General features: G+C 32.3%; 1 protein-coding gene across 2 annotated transcripts; it reads right to left on the bottom strand.

Annotated features, from left to right (window-relative positions):
- Positions 1 to 6,733: 6,733 nt before the first annotated feature.
- Positions 6,734 to 11,253, bottom strand: LOC114730794 (afadin- and alpha-actinin-binding protein). 2 transcript variants are annotated; one of them, XM_028917906.1, is made up of 16 exons: positions 11,124 to 11,253; positions 11,021 to 11,037; positions 10,816 to 10,927; positions 10,614 to 10,711; positions 10,019 to 10,115; positions 9,755 to 9,844; positions 9,587 to 9,649; positions 9,361 to 9,435; positions 9,210 to 9,275; positions 9,042 to 9,119; positions 8,534 to 8,644; positions 8,384 to 8,461; positions 8,166 to 8,285; positions 7,618 to 7,661; positions 7,415 to 7,442; positions 6,734 to 7,030 (listed from the first exon to the last, which is right to left on the bottom strand). In XM_028917906.1, exons 1-16 carry the CDS (start codon positions 11,154 to 11,156, stop codon positions 7,022 to 7,024), a joined length of 1,119 nt encoding a protein of 372 aa, XP_028773739.1. In that variant the 5' UTR covers positions 11,157 to 11,253; the 3' UTR covers positions 6,734 to 7,021. The 2 variants fall into 2 exon arrangements, with proteins under 2 accessions (XP_028773739.1, XP_028773738.1); XM_028917905.1 differs by having other exon boundaries at positions 11,021 to 11,049; positions 11,124 to 11,252.
- Positions 11,254 to 19,137: the final 7,884 nt, after the last annotated feature.

The following is a 19,137-nucleotide window of genomic DNA, read 5'->3' as shown; positions in this document are numbered from 1 at the left end:
CTAGCTATGGGCGATTTCTATATGTATGATGTGAGATTCACATTACGTGTGCTTCATTATCATTCTATTATAAAAGGAGATCCACCCACAAGTGCATCATCATCATCATCACAACTTGTTCTATTTCTTTTTCCTCCCTCTATCTCTCACAACATCCACATATACTTCTACTTTTTTAATCATTTTGTTTTTCTAAATTGTTAGCACGGTGTTGCTGTTTTAGAGTAAGAAAGCACAGTGACACATATATGTGTGTGTGTGTGTGTGGGTTTACAAAAGCTTGTTGGAATCGTTCAGATATGATTTGAGTAGTTGAAATTTTTTTATTTTAATTATCTATCTATGTCTGTATCCATACCTGGTCTTTTACACAACATTTGCTAATTCATATTTAAGTAACGATCTCTAATAACAATTTTTTAAATTTAAAAATTCAGATTGCAATTTTATATTTTTGAGGGTTTATATCTGTGATTTCTCATAAAAATTTCATTGAAAAATGACATTATTTCTTAACAGTTATAAATAATATATTACTGATGGCTGGATTTGGGGAAACAGGAGCACCAACAGAAAACCAGATTGCGGTTTTACCGCACACGCAGAGACTCAGAGGAGGGTGGAGGGAAAACAGGGCGTCCACATGGAAGGTCAAAAGTCAAAGCATGAGGAAGGGCTGGCACGTGGCATGGTACCAAAACATGCAACTCAGTCATGTGACATTGCGACACGTGGCATAGGACCTGGGCGGCGTTCACGGTGGGGGATTGCAAACCACGTGACTCCTCTTCTTTCTCGCTTCCCTGAATTTGCACTGCCCACATCCTATAGTCGGAGTTTCCCTCCATGCTATGGATAACGTTGCGTCGCTCTGTATTTTCTTTTTTCTTATATTTTCTCATCAAAAGTAATTCTGTTCAAGATATCGTTGAATATTAAGAGCCCGTTTCGTTCAATCCCGTTACAAGACTGCAATAATGATTAACATTGTATTACCAAAAAAAACATGTTTGGTTGCTCTTTAGTTTAGTAATAGGATTTACCATGGTAATGATTATTAACAAAAAATTGGTAATGCCCTTTCATACCTCCTCTTATGAATTCTCACTACCGTTCATTACATGATTCAAAAAGTCTAATTTATCCTTGTGTTTGTTCTTGTTGCCTCCTCCATTATCGACAGCCACCCCCCACAGTACTATTAGCCCCATCAACCAGAATCAATGTTTTTCCCCTTCCTCTCCAACCCTTCTCTCTATTTTTCTTTTCCCGTGACAAGCTCTTCTCTTTTTTTCTCCCTCCCTTCATTATTGTCATTTTCATCTTTAGCCATTAACATTTGAAACTGTGAACGTATTCCTTTTATATCTGTTTTCTATGAACGTCTTTCTTTGGATCTATTTTTCTGTAAATGTTCAGATCATATTTGTTGGGACAAACATGAGATTTTCATGCTTCTATGGTTAGATCTTAGTTTTTATTTTGTTCCCTCTGTAAAATTTGAAACCATGTTTAAAACTTGATTCATATATATTTTTTCTCTTTTAATTTGTTATGCTCGTGATTTTTTCTTTTAAACATGCTGATTCTTATTTGCGTTTTGTATTGATGCTAGTGTTTTGGTTGAGGAAGAAGATGATTGGGAATTGAGAGTCTTTGGGCATTTTGGACCTTTTATAATTCTGATTAAATATGAAAATTAATATATGCACATCTTGTTAATAACAAACCAAACATATTGATGGTAATCATTACTATATTGCACCCTATTGCATTGCATCTCATTGTATTCCCAAAAGAGTTTGCAATTGAACCAAACAAGCTATAAATATGAGTATTTCTCCTAACAATTAAAAAAATTGCATTCGATCATGATTGCCAAACTAGTCATGGGCCGATAATCCTTCAGCCGAAAAGCCCATTAAGCCCAGAGGTTTTAACAAAGTTGATGTCTCGTGCTAACATGGGCCAGCTTTTTTTTGGGGGGGGGGGGCTAAATTTGTCGTTACATCGAATAATTTATTCCAATCCGTATTGCGACATATGCATACGTTTAATGTTCTACAATATCTCAAATAGATTATTTTTAAAAGAGGATATCTGTACCCAGAAAAAAATTATTAAATTGAATAAGGTTTTTTTTTTTTTTTATAATATGAATAAGGTTTCTCTTTTTAGAGATAGTTGGCAAAAGATCTCACAATCGGCAGGGGGGATTTTTTTTGTAATTAATATAATAATTACCACTCACTGGAATTAAGTACTTTGATGCCTGTATTCCGTGTGTGGGTGTGTGTGTGTATATAAGCAGCAAGCAAAAAGAATCCTAGATATTATAATTATAAAGTAATTAACGTAATTACTGCTCTCCAGATCGTGTCCAAAATAAAGCTTTTCTTTTGCTCTTTCTTTTTCTTTTTTGAAATAACGCTTGTCTCTGTATGTGCTCTTGCTTTTATTTCTTTTATGTGGTCAAAAGTAAAAGTAAGTAAATTTATGTGTTTTGAATAATGCCTTTTATAAACAATGAAATGATTTCTGCTGACATATCACGGCTCTTTAAAGGAACATAACTTTATAATATTTCATGAATCTATTTAAAGAATCGCCTCTCCTTCCTAACATTGCATGGACCTACACAATTCATGAGCTTTATCTTAAAAATATCCTTCATAGAATCCATTCTTCAAATATATATCTCTCGTAACGATTAATATGGATCAGACTAGGATAGTTTTGAGATGTTAATAGTAACTTTTTTTTTTTGAAAAATAAGACGCATAATTAATGTTAACTACCTGTTTTTAATCTTGATGTGATTAGATTTAAAGGATATATATAGATATTTTTTTATAATTATAAAAAAACATAGAGACTATAAAATATCACTTACTTACGATCACTTTAATGTTATGCTTTTACTATTAGATCTCATGGTTAATGAAGTGTGAATTGGTTTTTCATTGTTAATGATCATGATAAGGTTTTACGCGTACATGCTTTAAAATTTAAATTAGGGACGGTTTCAAATTTCTTACTTTTCAATCTAATCTAAAAAAATAAAAATAATACAAATACTCAATAACATTTGTTCATCCTAATCATTTCAGGTTTCTCTTGATGACGTCGGTTAGAACAATAATAGGGTCTCTTTTAAGGCATACCTCCCCCCCCTCCTTTATGTATTGCTGTCTTAGGGAGTGTTTGGATAGAAACCAAACCATGGTTTCAGAAGTGCTTTTACGGATTACGAAGTAAATATGTGGAGGAGGTTACCTCGTTTTGCGGAAAAGTGCTTCTGAAACCACGGTTTCAGAACACCCAAACAGGCCCTTATTTTGTGAAGTTACAGGTTTTCTACATTTAGGAATTTATATATACTCACATGACCAGATTACACATGTCAAACTGACAAACTCACATGATCATCAGGATCTGTAAAAAATAATAAACCTCAAAAGTCAACTGGATTAATAATGATGAAATCATACTATCTACTCTCCTTAATATAAGAACTAATTGACTAATTTAAATAGATTAAAAAAATTAGTTAAATTAGTTATTTGTAATAAATAGGTGTCGTTTTTTCTAAAATATCCTTAGAAAAATCAAGTGTATTGACTGGAACTATCATTATTATAAGGACTATTTTCGAAAAAATATGAACAAATATGAGAAATAAATAGATTAGGGTCTTAAATTTAGGACCAAAATAAAAATCAAACAAGCCATTATATTAAGGACCGAAGGTAGTATTTGATAGCATTTGACATTAATGAACGAAGTTCAATGAATGGATTACATTTTTAGTTTTTTGATTTCTTGAGATAATAGTAAAGTTCTCAGATCCAAAGCCGATATTGTGCAGTTAGATTTCCACAATACTCATCAACTTTATGGTCATATTTTCAACACAAAAGCCTAACCTCAAGACTACTTCTCGTATTTTCTATTCCACAATTTCAACATCATACCTTATTTCGCTTGTTGTAGACAAATTATTGGGCTGTGTCTATATTTTCTGTTAATAAGTCTCTTGATAAATTAATCTTGATACAAGTTAAATCAAACTTTAGTAAGAGAGATGCTCATTTAATGTGATCTTATCGATATGTTACCTTTGGTGCTAAATATAAAACTTAGTTAATTAATTTGGAGAGATTAAAAAAAAATTAGTTAAGTTATAATTTAATGCTTGTGTGAAAACGATTTCCTAAAATGCTACTTTCAAGATTCCTGTTTAATAATAGGATTGAAAGATGCTATGAATTTTGAAAGAGATAAAAGAGTTCCATTTTTTAAGGATTCTTAGGATTTATAGGTACAAATATGACTTTTTTTTTTCACTTTATTTAACTTCATATATATGAAATACTTCAAGAAAATCCTAATTATATTTGTGCAACCCTGTTATTTTATGCACGTCCAAAGTAATAAATTAACTATTAGTATATATCATTGACATTGAGTATATACGTTGTCCTCCTAATTGGGCTTCTTTTGATTAAATTTGGTTGCTTCTAAAAATTCTTTCTTAAGATTGGGTCCTTTTTATGACCGCCGTCCACATAAAAAAATAAAAAGTAAAACTACTAGTTATCTTAATTTTCAAATATGTCCTCCGAATTGGATTGTCCGATATTTCAGTTATCTATAATATATTTTGTTCTAATAAACCTTTGCTCCATGGTTTTAAAAAAATTTCTTGTCATTAAGTTTAATTAGTAACAAAAACAATTACGCGATCAAATTAAAAATTGAGCAATATAATTAAGGACTTAAAAAAAATTTTCCTATCAAGGCAATGGCGTGAAAAAAAAATACAAAGTATTACGAGAAGATGTATTTTTTTAAGTGAAACCAAAACGATTGAAGTGAAAAAAAATAGTAACTATAGAAAGAAAAAAAAATCAAATCACAATATTGAAGACAATTCACAAAAAAAAAATGAAGAATGAAATTTGTGGACGAAGCAAAGACGGTCGAGTCTAAAATGGTTTTGGTCAACAATAAATAAATATTGCCCCAACAAACAAATAATATATATATAACGTAACCTTACAAACAACGATACTTGTCATACGCATAATGCTTCCCATTTTGTTTCCTTCTCATTCACAAAAGGACTTTGATCTCTAAAACCCTAAGTAACACAAACACAAAGTGATAAACTTCATTAATTAATTAACATACAACCACTAATTCTACTCAACATTTGAATCTTTCAAACTGAAACTAGTATATATATACATACATATATGAATCATCATCATGCACAAATGGTCTATATATATTATCAAACACCAAGGATTCTAAGTATAGACAGAAAATTTCCATTGATCAGCCCTCCATTATCAGAGATCCTTAGATATTATGGATTTTGAGAAAGAGAAGCAGTTGATGAGGATTCTTGCGAGGAATTCTTCAGTGGGGTGTTCTTCTAGAATATTCTATTACTATAGAAGTGGTGAAGGGGTTCCATTCAACTGGGAAATGAAGCCTGGAATTGCTAAGGATCCACCAAAGGAAGAGCTTCCTCCTCTCAGTCCTCCTCCTGCTCTTGTTAGCTTAGGCCTTCCAAAACCATGCATCCATGAAAACCCTAATTCTTCCACTGTCTGGTGCAGGCTGCGACGTCGTCTATGGAAGAGGATCACTAAAGGAAACCGTAAGAGATCATCACTCCCAGAATGTCCCAAGAATGTTGATGATGATGATCATGTCAAGGATTTGGATGTGTTTGAAAGATTCTTAGAGTACAGTTCTGATTTTGAGTCCCTCGCTTCGCCTCGTGATTCGAGTTCTTCATCTTCTTCTTCTTCCTCATCTTCGCCGTGTCGTCCGGCAATGCATTTAACAAGGTCAGGATGTTCTGCTGGGGAAGCATATGGACGGTCCTTGAGTTGCATGCCATTACATTTTGCAAAGACTCTGAATATTATTATGAAGCGGGACTGATATTATGTGATATGCATGTCGACAAGTGATTAATTGAATAATTTGTCCCTCTTATTTTCCATACTGTTTGATTAGTTTGTGCCGAAAAATAACGTGTTCATGTTCCATATGAGAAGGATCTTCCCAGTTGTGCTGTTATAATTGTATAATGTTTCCACACCTGATGGATCTGCTTAGTTTCAACAATTCCTTGTATACTTGGGTGAGATTTTTACTTGTGATCATTCATGTAAATCCCTCCGAACAAAAACGAATTGAAGAGGCACGTCTTGAAAGATAAAACCTCTAATCTTAATATAAGAGTTAGTTTGTCTAATTATCTCAATTCATTTTTTGTTTATCATATTTATTTATTGTTTTCAAAATAGTTTCTGTAGTAGTTATACATGTTAAAGATTCTATCAAATGATAGTTCTAGTTAATTCACATGATTAGTAAGAGTATTTTAGAGAAGACAATACATACTTAGTATAATAACTAATTTAACTAATTTTCTTAATATTTGTAGATTAGTTATTTAACTCTTATATTAAGAACCAGAGATAGTACAATTTGATGCTTTTTCCCCCAAAAAAAAAGTGAAAATGAAAACAAAATGCAATCCTATCAACGGCATAAAGTTACCCGAGTAGTCAACAAAGTTATACCCAAAAAAAAAAGATATAACTAGCTCTGGTATTTAATATAAGAGCTAATTCACTAATTTAAGTAAATTAAAAAAATTAGTTAAATTAATTATTTATAATAAATAGGCGATATTTTTTCTAAATTCATATTGCCATACCACAAATTTCATAGTTCATGAAATTTAGTATATAACATGTCATGAATGTTATGTTGATAAATATATTGATTTAATAAATATACACCGAGTTAATAAATCGTGAAGATCCATTTAAATCTACCGGACAAGTCCATGTTTTCATGTCATAGACTTGATGTAGATTATGATAGGCTATGCTAATTACATTGACAATACAACATAAGTAAGGCCTAGTCACATGTATCAGCTTCAGCAGTGACGAAGAAGGACTAGATATCAGGGTGCCCTCAGCATCCATAGTTAAACTGCCTGAAATCAGAAAGAAACAAGATCAGGACACAACAACAAATTATGGGACAAATTGAGAAGCAAGTGACAACCAATCTATCACAAAATGAGAAGAAATGCCAAATTATACACTTGGGGTGTTTGGCAACCCTCAAAAGTGCTTCTCCGCAAAACGAGGCAAACTCCTCCATATATTTACTTTGTAAACCGTAAAAACACTTTTGAAACCATAGTTTGGTTTCCATCCAAACACCCTTTTTATCTGGGATGAGAAAGCCACTAATTATCCTTTGTATTTGATTTATAATGCGAGCATAAATCAACGTTTCAACATTTATGGACCTGAACAACTTGCAAGGTTAATGAATTTTAACAGTACAGAGGCACGCATGAATAAGTACATACCTCAGCTGGTGATGGGATGACAGATTCCCTGTAAAATTAAAGAAACAATGACTTACTACTGCATCACACGTAATCAATATTTCCTCAACCATATGGCTTGATTGGATAAGGGAAAATAGAAAGGAAAATAGGGATGAGAGAATACTACCAGGGAAAACTTTTAAAAATCGATTTTTACCAAGGGTAAAGCATTGTGAAAGTACCTTGGCCTCTCAGACTTCGCAAGATGTTTGGACATTATGGACGCCTGCACAGTACAATACATCGTCATATAATATTCAAATATGCAATGCATTGTCATTACAACAGACTGACAAGAAAAATTCTGCCAAGCAGCAAGACAGTAGATAATTGAAAGGAATGATTCAGTAAAATCTCTTTTGTTGGGTTTAGTAAAAGTGGAAACCTTTTTATAATTTTGGATTCAATTGAATTAATAGCCAGTGGACCAAAAGATTTCCTTATGATCTTAATAGAAAAAAAAATCCTCATAGATCAGACGGAACAGAAGTTTCCACTTTAGTCATTCTAGGACGGCTAACGGATATAGAGTCGCTTTACACTCACCCATAATACTGAATTAGAAGCCCCAAGGCAAGTTAGACAGATCGATCCTAAAACCTCACTTGGTGTCTGGTATAGACAAGAGATCAAGGGCGGTGGCAAAGTTCTCCTATGTTTTAATTTTCTTTTTCTATTTTATGAACAAGTAAATGCACCAAATTAGTATTTGCAAAAGCAGAAACATTACCTGCTCCTGTATGATGCTCCTTGCTTCAACAAGCTGAGCTTCAAGCTCAAGTTCTCTCTCAGTCGCTTCTGAGGTAACTTCAGCTCCTTTCTGAGCATCTTGCAATTGTACCATCCGCTCCTTCATATTTCAAGGCTTCAACAATTAAGACATGAACGATGCTCATATTCGTATATGCTAATACTCAAAAGTGGAAAAAGATATTGGTAAGTAAAAACCTTTATGGAAGCCATCTTGGCTCGAAGGCTTTCTTCTATTTGATCTCTAGCCATGTGAAAAGGGAGATCAAATACATCCTGCAAGTAGTACTTGATTAACTACATATGGCAGCTTGGCAAAGGCAAAAAGTCTAATAATAAGCTTCATACCGTCCTCCCAACCAATGGAGATTGTGAAGGATCACTTTCAGCTCTTTCATTATCATTGACAGATTGCTTTGATTGCCCATTGGGAGCATTAATAAAATCACGCATGTCCATCTGAAAGCAGCACGCTCACAAGTCTCAGAATCATGGGCAAGAACACGACGAAAACTACTATGATCTAAGGATGAAAGAAAAATGCTCAAGGAAGAAGTTTCCAAAACAAAATGCATGAACTCAAAATCAATAACTTGCGTACAGCAGAGTAAGTATAAAAGGCATATCCTTACGGCTAGCTACTCGGAGAATCAGGAGTTATAAATGTTTAATTCTAATTTGCCAACTGCATGGTATATATTCCCCATCATAATAAGGGGAGGCGAGTTGAAAGATCAAAAAGGCAGCCAATGCTGAATGAGAACATATAGAAAAAGTTGAAGAAAGGCATATTACATTCAAACACTTGTCGCAAAGCAGAAACTTCAAAAATTGCCAATTAGTACAAGAGAATTACCTGCATTGATCTCAATAATGCCCGTAAATCAGCATTCTCTGCTATCAGTTCTTGATTTTTTGCCTCATAAGCATCTACCTATAATATTATAAACGAAATGTAAGAGATGAAAAAGTCCAAAATACAAAAGCCTGTCAAGCCACAGAGAAAACAAATCAAGCTGCATACAATCTTTTTATAGAAGTCATTGTCTGTCTTCTTCCCATTCCATGTTCCACGTTGCCGCCCTTCTTTCTGAATTACACACATAATGGATACCAAATTACCATGGCACTGAAAAAGTTGCCAGACACATTAAAGCCACTTGTATAATTTATACCTGAAGCAAATTCATTATTTCCATGCCTGACCTAGATTCCTTTTTCTTCTCCATCAATACTTGATTTAGCCTCTCCTGCAGGAACATGATAGACCTTCATTTAAAATTTAATATCTGATAAACTTGTGTTATGTAATTGTTCATAAGTACAAATCCTATCATGTAAGCATTATTCATATAAATAGATTTCTTTTCTGAATTTGAAGAAAGAAAAAAGAAATCCCACCTGCAACTTAATGTATTCCTTTTCCTTCTTCTTCATCTCATGCATTTGTTGAGTCCTTACTTGCTATATCAGCATTGATATATGCATTTTGATAAGAGTCATAATTTGACCAATATAAAGTGATGATTATCAAATGCAGCAAGAAACAAAATAGATCCAGTTTCAGACCTGATTACCAATAACCATTCTTTGAAATTCATCTCGCTCCTGTTGAAGCTTCTCAATTTGAGCCTTGAGAGCAGCAGTGTTTTTAGCTTCCTGAACAGGGATTTAATTCGGAATTAACCAAAAAAAAAAAAAAACGAGAGAATCAAGTAACACTATTTTGTAATAAGAAAGTCTTGAATAACGACATGATTGATAAATTTTGAATTATACTTTCTGTAATATAATTTGCTCTAAATTTAATATAAAAACTTCATATCGTCTTACTGTTCTAGTAATTGTCGCAATCTCCCTGTCTTTAGATTGTAGTTGTCCTTCAAGCCTCTCAACTTTGGCTTCCAATCTTGATATGTCAGATAGTAGTCTATCACACAAAACGTATAGAAGGGGAAAAAGGAGGCCAATCAGCTACTTTATGAAAAAAACAAGTGGAGGTTAAATGCTATTCTGCAACTGCCACAATAAAAATAATCTGAAACTTGATTTCTGAAATCCCATGGCAATAACGTGGATATGGACCTATAAATGTGAAACAGTATAGAAACGCCACTCTCTAGTCTCTTCACCAATTTAGATGACTATCGACCAATGAGCTGCTGAAAAACTGAATCTATAGAAATAAAATACGTGATAGGAACATAGCATATAACGAAAATAAACACACGTGGGAACATAAATCTGATGAAGTTGAATGTCGGATATGTCAAGAAAATAATCCTAGTAACAGAGGTAGCTGGGAAATTGAACTTTATTACGTAGAAACTAGCCATCAGAAAGCCATCCCAAAAATAATACTACAAGTTGGGCAGCACAGACCGGAAGACCGAAATTAAACATACAATAAGGTAAAGGGAACAATTACCGTTGTCTTTGTTCATTAGCAGACTCTCTAAATTCGATATCCCGCTGTCTCTGCTGTAGCAAGAAGTGTATGCAATTGCAAGTCCGTGCAATGGAAACCTGCCAAAGTAAAGGCATATTAAAATGAAATGAGAGGGAAAATCTCTTTATTCTTTTTCCCCGATTTTATAATAAACTCAAAAGTATCACAAATCAATTCTCACAGGGTCATTCGCGAAAAGATCCAGAGAAGCTGGAAACCCAAACGTAACAAGAGACTGGTTCAAATACTTGGCGCAGTGCTCCAAATTCCCCGCATCGGCAAAGGTGTACTCACTATATAACGAGCGCGACATACAGTGAGAGATGTTTTAGAAGGTGAAAAACACAAAGAACCCAACGGGTGAATGAATTGGGAGGAAAACTCACTCGATTGTGGAAGAAGACTGAGAAGACGGCTGCGAAAAGCGAAGGATGAGTTAGCGAAAAAGAAAAGCACAACATTACTTGGGCATGAAAGAATTCAGATTACCCGAAGATCGAAACCTCCGTCAATGGCAGACATTGTGTTTGCGAGTTTTCTTCTTCGTCTTCTTTCTGTCTGTGAAACTGAGCGTGGATTGCATAGATCTAAGCGCTGTGAAAATTTGAAATATGCGAAATGAACATATATACACACGGAAACAAATGCAAAAGCAAAAGGAATAGAGGGAAATAATGTTAACGGATTCGTCAAGGAAGTGACGGTTGAGGACAGGAATTTGGTAGCAATCAGGTGGGGTCGAGTGTTTGGCTTCAATTGTATGCTTAGGCCGTGGAAACAACGATTCCTCCGTTAATTAATTTGGATGGATTAGAAAAATTAATTAAATTAATTATTTATAATAAATAAATATTATTTTTTAAAAATATCTTTATTAACAATGTATATTAATTAAAACTAATTATTTGATGATATTTTTAACATATACAACTACTATAAGTATTATTTTGAAAAAATTAGATAAATATAAGAAACAAAGTATATTAAAATCTTACATTTATAATCAAATTAGATGTCAAACTAGATTTAATATTAAGGGTTGGAGGTAATATGTTTTATTAAGAGATTTGCAAATTGCAAATGGCGTTGGACAGAACATAGTAATAACATAATATGGGGAATTATTTTTGTTTGAATACATCTAATATCTTTTTTTTTTTACTACGCATAAGTATCTTTCTATTATAAATAATCTTATTTAAGGCATTGTGAAGTATTAAATGCGAACACATTTTCTATCGAAGATTTAAATATTGATTTGCTATTTTATGAGAAATTAGTTCCTTCAGATAAACCTAATTCTATTGATTATAATATCTAATTATAGTATAAGCACGACTAAAATCAAATTTTCAACACAGTTCATAATTTCTTGCCAAATGCAGAAAGATTGTTGGCTTGAGATTACAGGCTGATATAGGGGTTTGCCTCCCGACAACACCATAGGTAGCCACAGCCTACAATACCATGGGATAGATTCCTTTGACTCTACGAACTTGCTTTGGAAGGTTTCTCTCCCCATTTTTAAAATATCAACTCAATGCTTTGAACAAAATTCTAATTAATTTAATGAACATAGAATTGCATGAGTATTCATGAAAAAATAATGCTCCAACTGTCTTGGGTGAGGAAAAAATTGAGAAAAAGTTTTTCATTAAAAATTTTATTAGTGAGAAAACCTGATAAATTTTTATACACAAAAAGTCTCAGTATTCTACCTTTGGATAGTGTTGTTCGAGAAAGAGATAAATATGCATATTGCTTGATAAGTACAGAGTGAATTGAGCTGACATTAGCTAAGAATCTTACATAGAAGAGATAAACATACATATTGCTTGATAGTGTTGCAGGCAGTAGGGAATTACATAAAAGTGGCATTTGGAGATACGTGCCATGACTAATAAGCAATATTTCTTGCGACATACACATTGGTTCATAATTTTCAGTTATGAAGTGGATTTTATTCAGATAGGTGGTTTTAGGCAATTTGGCTTATTTACCTTATAAATTCAAAACTAATAAAAAAATTAAATTTGAAAAATAATTTTAGTACTACTTCCGATCCTAATTATAAGAGCTAGTTGACTAATTTGAGGATATTAAGGAAATAAGTTAAATTAGTTATTTGTAATAAATAAATGTTGTCTTTCCTAAAATATCCTTGCTAATCAAGTTTATTGGTTATAACTATTATTGTTCAAAGGACTACCTTGAAAAGAAAAATACTACTTTCGGTCTGTAATATAAGACGTTGTTTGACTATTATTTTGATCATAAATATAAGACCCCAATTCACTTTGTCTCTTATATTTATGTATTTTTTTTCAAAATAGTCCTCATAATAATGGTAGTTATAGCTAATACACTTAATTAGTAAGGATATTTTAAGAAAGACAATACATATTTATTACAAATAACTAATTTAACTCATTTCCTTAATCTTCTCAAATTAATCAGCTAGCTCTTACTTAATTAGTAAAGATATTTTAAGAAAGACAATACATATTTATTATAAATAACTAATTTAACCCATTTCCTTAATCTTCTCAAATTAATCAGCTAGCTCTTACTTAATTAGTAAGGATATTTTAAGAAAGACAATACATATTTATTACAAATAACTAATTTAACTCATTTCCTTAATCTTCTCAAATTAGTCAATTAGCTCTTATAATTAAAACCAGAGGCAGTATATAAATAGGAGAGACAAATTGGATTGTGATCTTATATGTAGAACCAAAATAAAAATCAAACAAGGTGTTATATTAAGGACCAAAGGTAGCATGTAACTAGATATTCAAATTGTTTATAGTCACGTTTATCTTATTCCAGTCATCATTTAGCAGATATCGGTTGTTACTTTTATTAGAGTTGGCTCTCTTAGCATATCTCTGTCTTGATTTATAGCCATTATTCTAATATTATTGTGAAAGTTGGTTGTTGTATCCTGTTCTTCCTCAAATTGTTGGAGGCTCTAATTTAGTCGTTTGTTAAGGTAGTATTAGCATCAAAGAATTATATGTTTTGTTTTGTAAGTTCTTCTATAAATTGGTATCTGATGTGTTTTGCTGTCTCATATGTGATTATCTTTATGCAATTATCTTTTTAGTAGTTGATTATTTTATTTCATCACTTCTTACTACAGCGTGTTAGGTATTTGAAGTAGAATCATTTTCATCAACCATGTTTTAATCCGAATCAACTGATTGCCAAACATATTAGTGTGTCAATAGACTTGGTCATAACAAATATGAATGTATTGAATAGTCAGTTTATAGGATTTTGATGCATAATTTAGAGAGAATTATTATTTGTATGTGCGTTTAATTAGAAAATATTTTTCTTCTTTTTAGGTAGTTGATACTATTTGTATGAGAACTATGAAGTGAGGTTGAAGTTTTTTTATGAAAGGTGAGAGTAGTTATGGCCCATGTGCACATGCTGGTTTTGTAATTGAAACTTGAAGGTTCTATTTGCTGAAGTGCTTTTAACTGAATGCCACTGCAAAATAATGTGGTACAAATTCAAGGAATAATGTCACCTAGTTTGTTCTTCCTCCTGCCTTTTTTCTCTACATCATTTCAAAGATAGGATTAAAGTTCTTGTTAGTTAGAGGGCTTTGTATTTTCAGTGAAAGTTTTTATTTTAAGAAAAAATCTAAAAAAAACACCTCTAAAATTTTAAAAACTCAAATCATGAATGACAACAAAAACATGTTGTCATTTATTTTTTAAGTAATTTTAATTGTTCTTAAAATGTAGTAAACAAAACTAATTTGAAATTTTAAAATTCAAAAGTGTTTTTTTTATTCTCCCTTAAGGAGATAGATTGTAATAATAGTACTAATTTATCTTCTTTTTTTTTCTTGTTACACAATTTTAAGCAGCAATTCAGACTTAGGAAGTGTTTGGATAGAAACCAAACCATAGTTTCAGAAGTGCTTTTACGGATTACGAAGTAAATATGTGGAGGAGGTTATCTCGTTTTACGGAAAAGTGCTTCTGAAACCATAGTTTTAGAACACCCAAACAGGCCCTTAATCCAAATCAAGAGCGGAGCGCCTAAATAGCTCCGACTGTCTAAGACGAACTTACAATATACTCTCAAGCACGAATCTAGATACTCCTCATTCTAGAATGTCTCCCCAGGCGTTGCGATAAGGAATCGAACCCATTTGTTTTGGGTGAGAGGATACGGTACGGACAATGGATATCACTGCATTTGCACCAAACCATAAGGAAAGTTTCACATCTTTTCTGGGCCACTTGTTGGGCCTTGGTTCCTTACATCAAAGGCATATTTTAAAAATAAGGCTTATATGTACCCCCAAAAAAAAAGGGCTTCTTATTCCATCTGTCAAAGAAAAAGGACGGCATTTTATTTTTTGATCAAGGACCTTTCCGGGAGATCCATGGAAATTGGAACATTGCCCAACGATTGTTTTCGTTTGATGTTCCAAATTCTGAATTTTTTAAGTGCCAAGGGCACGTCAAAATTATTTTAAATAAAGTGGGTAAGACCCAACCCATAACTCTTTGGCAGTGAGTGAATTTAGTGCAAATTATATAAAAGCTTGTTGTAATTTTTCATACATTTTCCCTACATTCTACAATTAGGACCATACAATCAGCGCCCTCATCAATTTTTCTTTTGCAAAATGCCGTTCATGGAATGAGGTTAAAAAAATGTATAGAAAGTTACATCTAGTGATTAAGAAAAGGCCGGATCCAACAATCCAATTGTTGACTGACTCGCTGACAACTTGTTTTAGGTTTAAAAATAAAAGTTGGGTCTAGTGGAAAGAGCTAGTAACTCATAATGTAAGAAATCAAATTTTGAATTCCTGTTAAGAGAGGTACTCATATTTACATTTAGTATCTGACAGTGTCTCGGAGCGGATTGACTTTCTGCTAGGAGAATAACTGTATTTAGTAAAAATAAAAAATAAAAAATCATTTTCATACTTGTTGAACCACCATTAAGCGATGACCCAGAACTACACCAAAAATTGGAACGATTTTTAAAAGGGAAAACTAATATGACAGTCCTTATAGTTTGATCATGTTTTGAATTGAGTCCTTGTAGTTTTTTTTCTTTTTATTGAATCCTTAATCTTTAGACCGTTAATAATATCAGTCCTTGCTGTTAATAAAGCCGTTAATGGATGACGTGGCATTTGAGGTCATCGTCTTTTTCAGTCAACTTCTCTTAGCTTCTCTCCCTCCCTCCTCCTCTCGGTCCACCTCCGCTCCCGCATAACTATTATGATGTTATTATCGTGGTGATTCTTTCATTTCTCTTAAAGTCAGGTCTTCCATTTAGAACATGATCCTTCTGGGATGTTTGAATTATGACAATCGGATAGTGATAGCCATGAAGCCAGTTGCCCAAAGCTTAGAGAATTTTTTTGCATCATGTTCAGTCAGAGTCTTGCTGTTTCTATGGTTTCTTATATGAAACACTTTGGACGATTTGTGCTTATTTAGGATGATGATGGTGACAATAATTTGTTTCAAATCATAGCTTGACATGTGTCTATTTTTTGGTCTCTGTGGTAGTGTGGATTTATTTCTGCATCTGAGAAATGCATGACTTGAATTCCTTAAAAATAAGCCCATAAAAGTGATGGCCAAGCAAAAGAGAAGAACGATGTTGTCATGACTTTTGGGCGTCTTCTTCTTCTGCAACGTTACGTAAGCATCAGCAAAAGCAGCAGAGGGAGGAAGAAGGGAAGACGGAATTCATTGCACCTCTCTCATTCCGATTTTTTATTTTGAGAGGAAGTGAAAGTGAGAATTGGGGGTGGTGGAGAAGTTATAAGGAGGGAGAAAGAGCGGTGAGGGTGGAAGGGATAATTGCACACAGATAGTGGTGCGGAACGGAGGTAGATTGAGTGAAGGAGGAAGAGAGAGAGAAGCTAAAGGAGGTCAACTAAGGGGGAGGAAAGGTTCATATGCCATATCATCCATCCTCAATTAGACTAACGGCTTTATTAACAGTAAGGAGTGGAATTATTAACGGTGCAAACATTAAGGATTCAATAAAAAGGAAAAAAACTACAAGGACTCAATTCAAAACATGATAAAACCATAAGGACTGTTAGATTAGTTTTCCCTTCAATAAAAAGAAAAAAAACTACAAGGACTCAATTCAAAACATGATCAAACTATAAGGACTGTCAGATTAGTTTTCCCTATATTATATGCATATAAATATTATTTATTTAATTATCATATTAACAATTACACTGCTGTTCTAATTGATTGAATAATAATAATAATCGGGACACGCTGTTTCTTCTTATTTGACGTGGGATCTAACGTTTAAAATTAAGATTGATTAATAAAAAATTTACTAATTATGTGGAGAAGGTTAGTGCTGAGGTCGTGTGAGGAAGAAAAGGCCAAGTTTGGCTGTTTCTAAGTGCTCATGAATGGACCATTTCATTAATTATTATCATAATCATCATCTTTCCCATGTCTCGGTCCTCCCTTCAAACCTAAAAACCAGTTATTTATTAGTACATCTGATCTTTAATATAAGAGTTAGTTGACTAATTTAAATAAATTAAAAAAATTTAATTAGATTAGTTATTTATAATAAATAAGTATCATATTTTCTAAAATATCTTGACTAATTAAGTGTATTGACTAGCACTTATTATTGCAAGGACTACATTGAAAAGAAAATAAATAAATTTAAGAGATAAAATAAACCGGGTCTTATATTTAGATCCAAAATAAAAATTAAATAAAATTTTATAATAAACACTGAAAATAGTATTTATTCATTTACCATATCTAGAATATGAGAATCCTCCTCTTAATTTGTCCAGATTTACATATCAAGATATTCAAAACCTTGCCTGTTGCACCGAGATTCACTGAATCCTCAGTCCCAAAAAACAAAAAAGGATTCACTGAATCCAAACGATTCATAGTACGGTACAATGCCGTCTTTCACACTTTTTCCAACTGTTCCATCATCCATGCACCCAAAAATAAATAATTTTTTTGAATATTTATAATACTACTAGCAAAGTATAATTGATAAATGGACCAAACATACTTTATTTGCATTTTGGTAATTAAAATGACCTGGTCATGACGCCAATTCCTACCCTTAATTGGTTTTTTTTTCCTATTCTTCATTTTATTGTTAGGGTTGTACTAGCTTGGCTATTTAATATTTAATATAAAAAGTAACGAGAAGTTCAATTTGGTTCTAAATATAAAATTTTAATTTGATTAGTCTCTAATATTTATTCATTTTGTCCTCTAATAGTCTTTATAATGATTACACATGTTAAAGGGTTTGTATTAAAAGATAATTTCATACATATGATTAACAGTGACATCTTAAAAAAACAATAGTAATTTATTACAAAAAATTAATTTAATTATTTTTTTAATATTCATAAATTAGTTATCTAGTTATTACATTAAAAATTGAAAGTAGTATTCTAATAATTTTTTTGAATAAATAATGCTTTTCTAATAATAAATATAAAACATATTTTATAACGTAAATTATATTATAAAATGGGTTTTATATTTATATATACATTTGCTAAATTAAACAGAAATTATTGGAAATTACTCTATTGTACTTTTTTTTTCCTTAAAAAAATAATGACTGTTGGGGTCCGCCAAAAAAACTGGGAAAAGGACGAAGAGAGAGAACAAAAATTATTCACGTTAATTATGAACATGAGAAACAATGAATCCCTGTTTGGGTTCAATTTATTACGGTGTCATAATTTCATTCATTGATAGCCCGCCACAAATCATGAAGGCTGGATCCTAAATTTCTGGTTGAAAAATATTAAAATCATAAATAGTAAATATTTCGACCATATCAATTTCAGAAAAAAATATATGGCAAGATTTTCTTCCTACCATAATTAGGTGTATGAGCGTACGATCCTTGCACGCATTTATGTATTTAGATAATGTCCTTTTCTTCGATTCATTCGGCTCTCATTTTTGGTTATGTTTCGTTTTCAATTTAGGCAACATATTGTTAAGATATTAATTCATCATTAATATTAGTTATTAAATTCTTTAAATTATTTTAGGTACAATCAATCACGTCATGCATGATAAAATTCACTGTACGTTATATGTAACCCAAAAAAAAAAAAACAATTAAGTTACATCTGTTTTTAAAATACCTAAAAAATAGAGCACAGTTGACCCTCCATCAAACAGAGAAACTTCTCTTCAAATTCTCATCTCTGAAATGAGATACAAAAGCTGGGGTTGACTCTGCTTTTAAATAATACTAATAATGACGATGAAAAGAATGAATCTTGAAACAGGTTTCCAAGTTTTGATGCTTTCAATTCAATCAAGTTTCAATCTTTTTTCATTTTCTGATGCAGAGAAGAGAAAAGGAAAGGTGGGACAGAAAAGGAATGGTTGAAAAGGCGCGGCATTAGGTGGTTTGACTAGTCTGGTTTGGTAGGCGTTGTTCTGTGTCGCACTTTTCCCTCTCAATATAA

The sequence above is a fragment of the Neltuma alba genome, unplaced genomic scaffold (assembly GCF_004799145.2).
Source record: "Neltuma alba isolate B1F8T4 unplaced genomic scaffold, ASM479914v2 tig00012763_pilon, whole genome shotgun sequence".
In the NCBI taxonomy this organism is placed as follows: Eukaryota; Viridiplantae; Streptophyta; class Magnoliopsida; order Fabales; family Fabaceae; genus Neltuma; species Neltuma alba.
Note: the sequence above shows the minus strand (reverse complement) of the source record. Positions and strands in the feature narration are given on the sequence as shown.

What these genes read in the sequence shown, in the direction of transcription:
- LOC114730794 (XM_028917905.1), bottom strand. Translation starts at nt 11,156, where the DNA reads ATGTCTGCCATTGACGGAGGTTTCGATCTTCGG. An exon ending in ATCTTTTCGCGAATGACCCT is followed by an intron (nt 10,712 to 10,815) that starts GTGAGAATTGAT and finishes TTACTTTGGCAG; the next exon opens with GTTTCCATTGCACGGACTTG. An exon ending in GCTAATGAACAAAGACAACG is followed by an intron (nt 10,116 to 10,613) that starts GTAATTGTTCCC and finishes TTTGTGTGATAG; the next exon opens with ACTACTATCTGACATATCAA.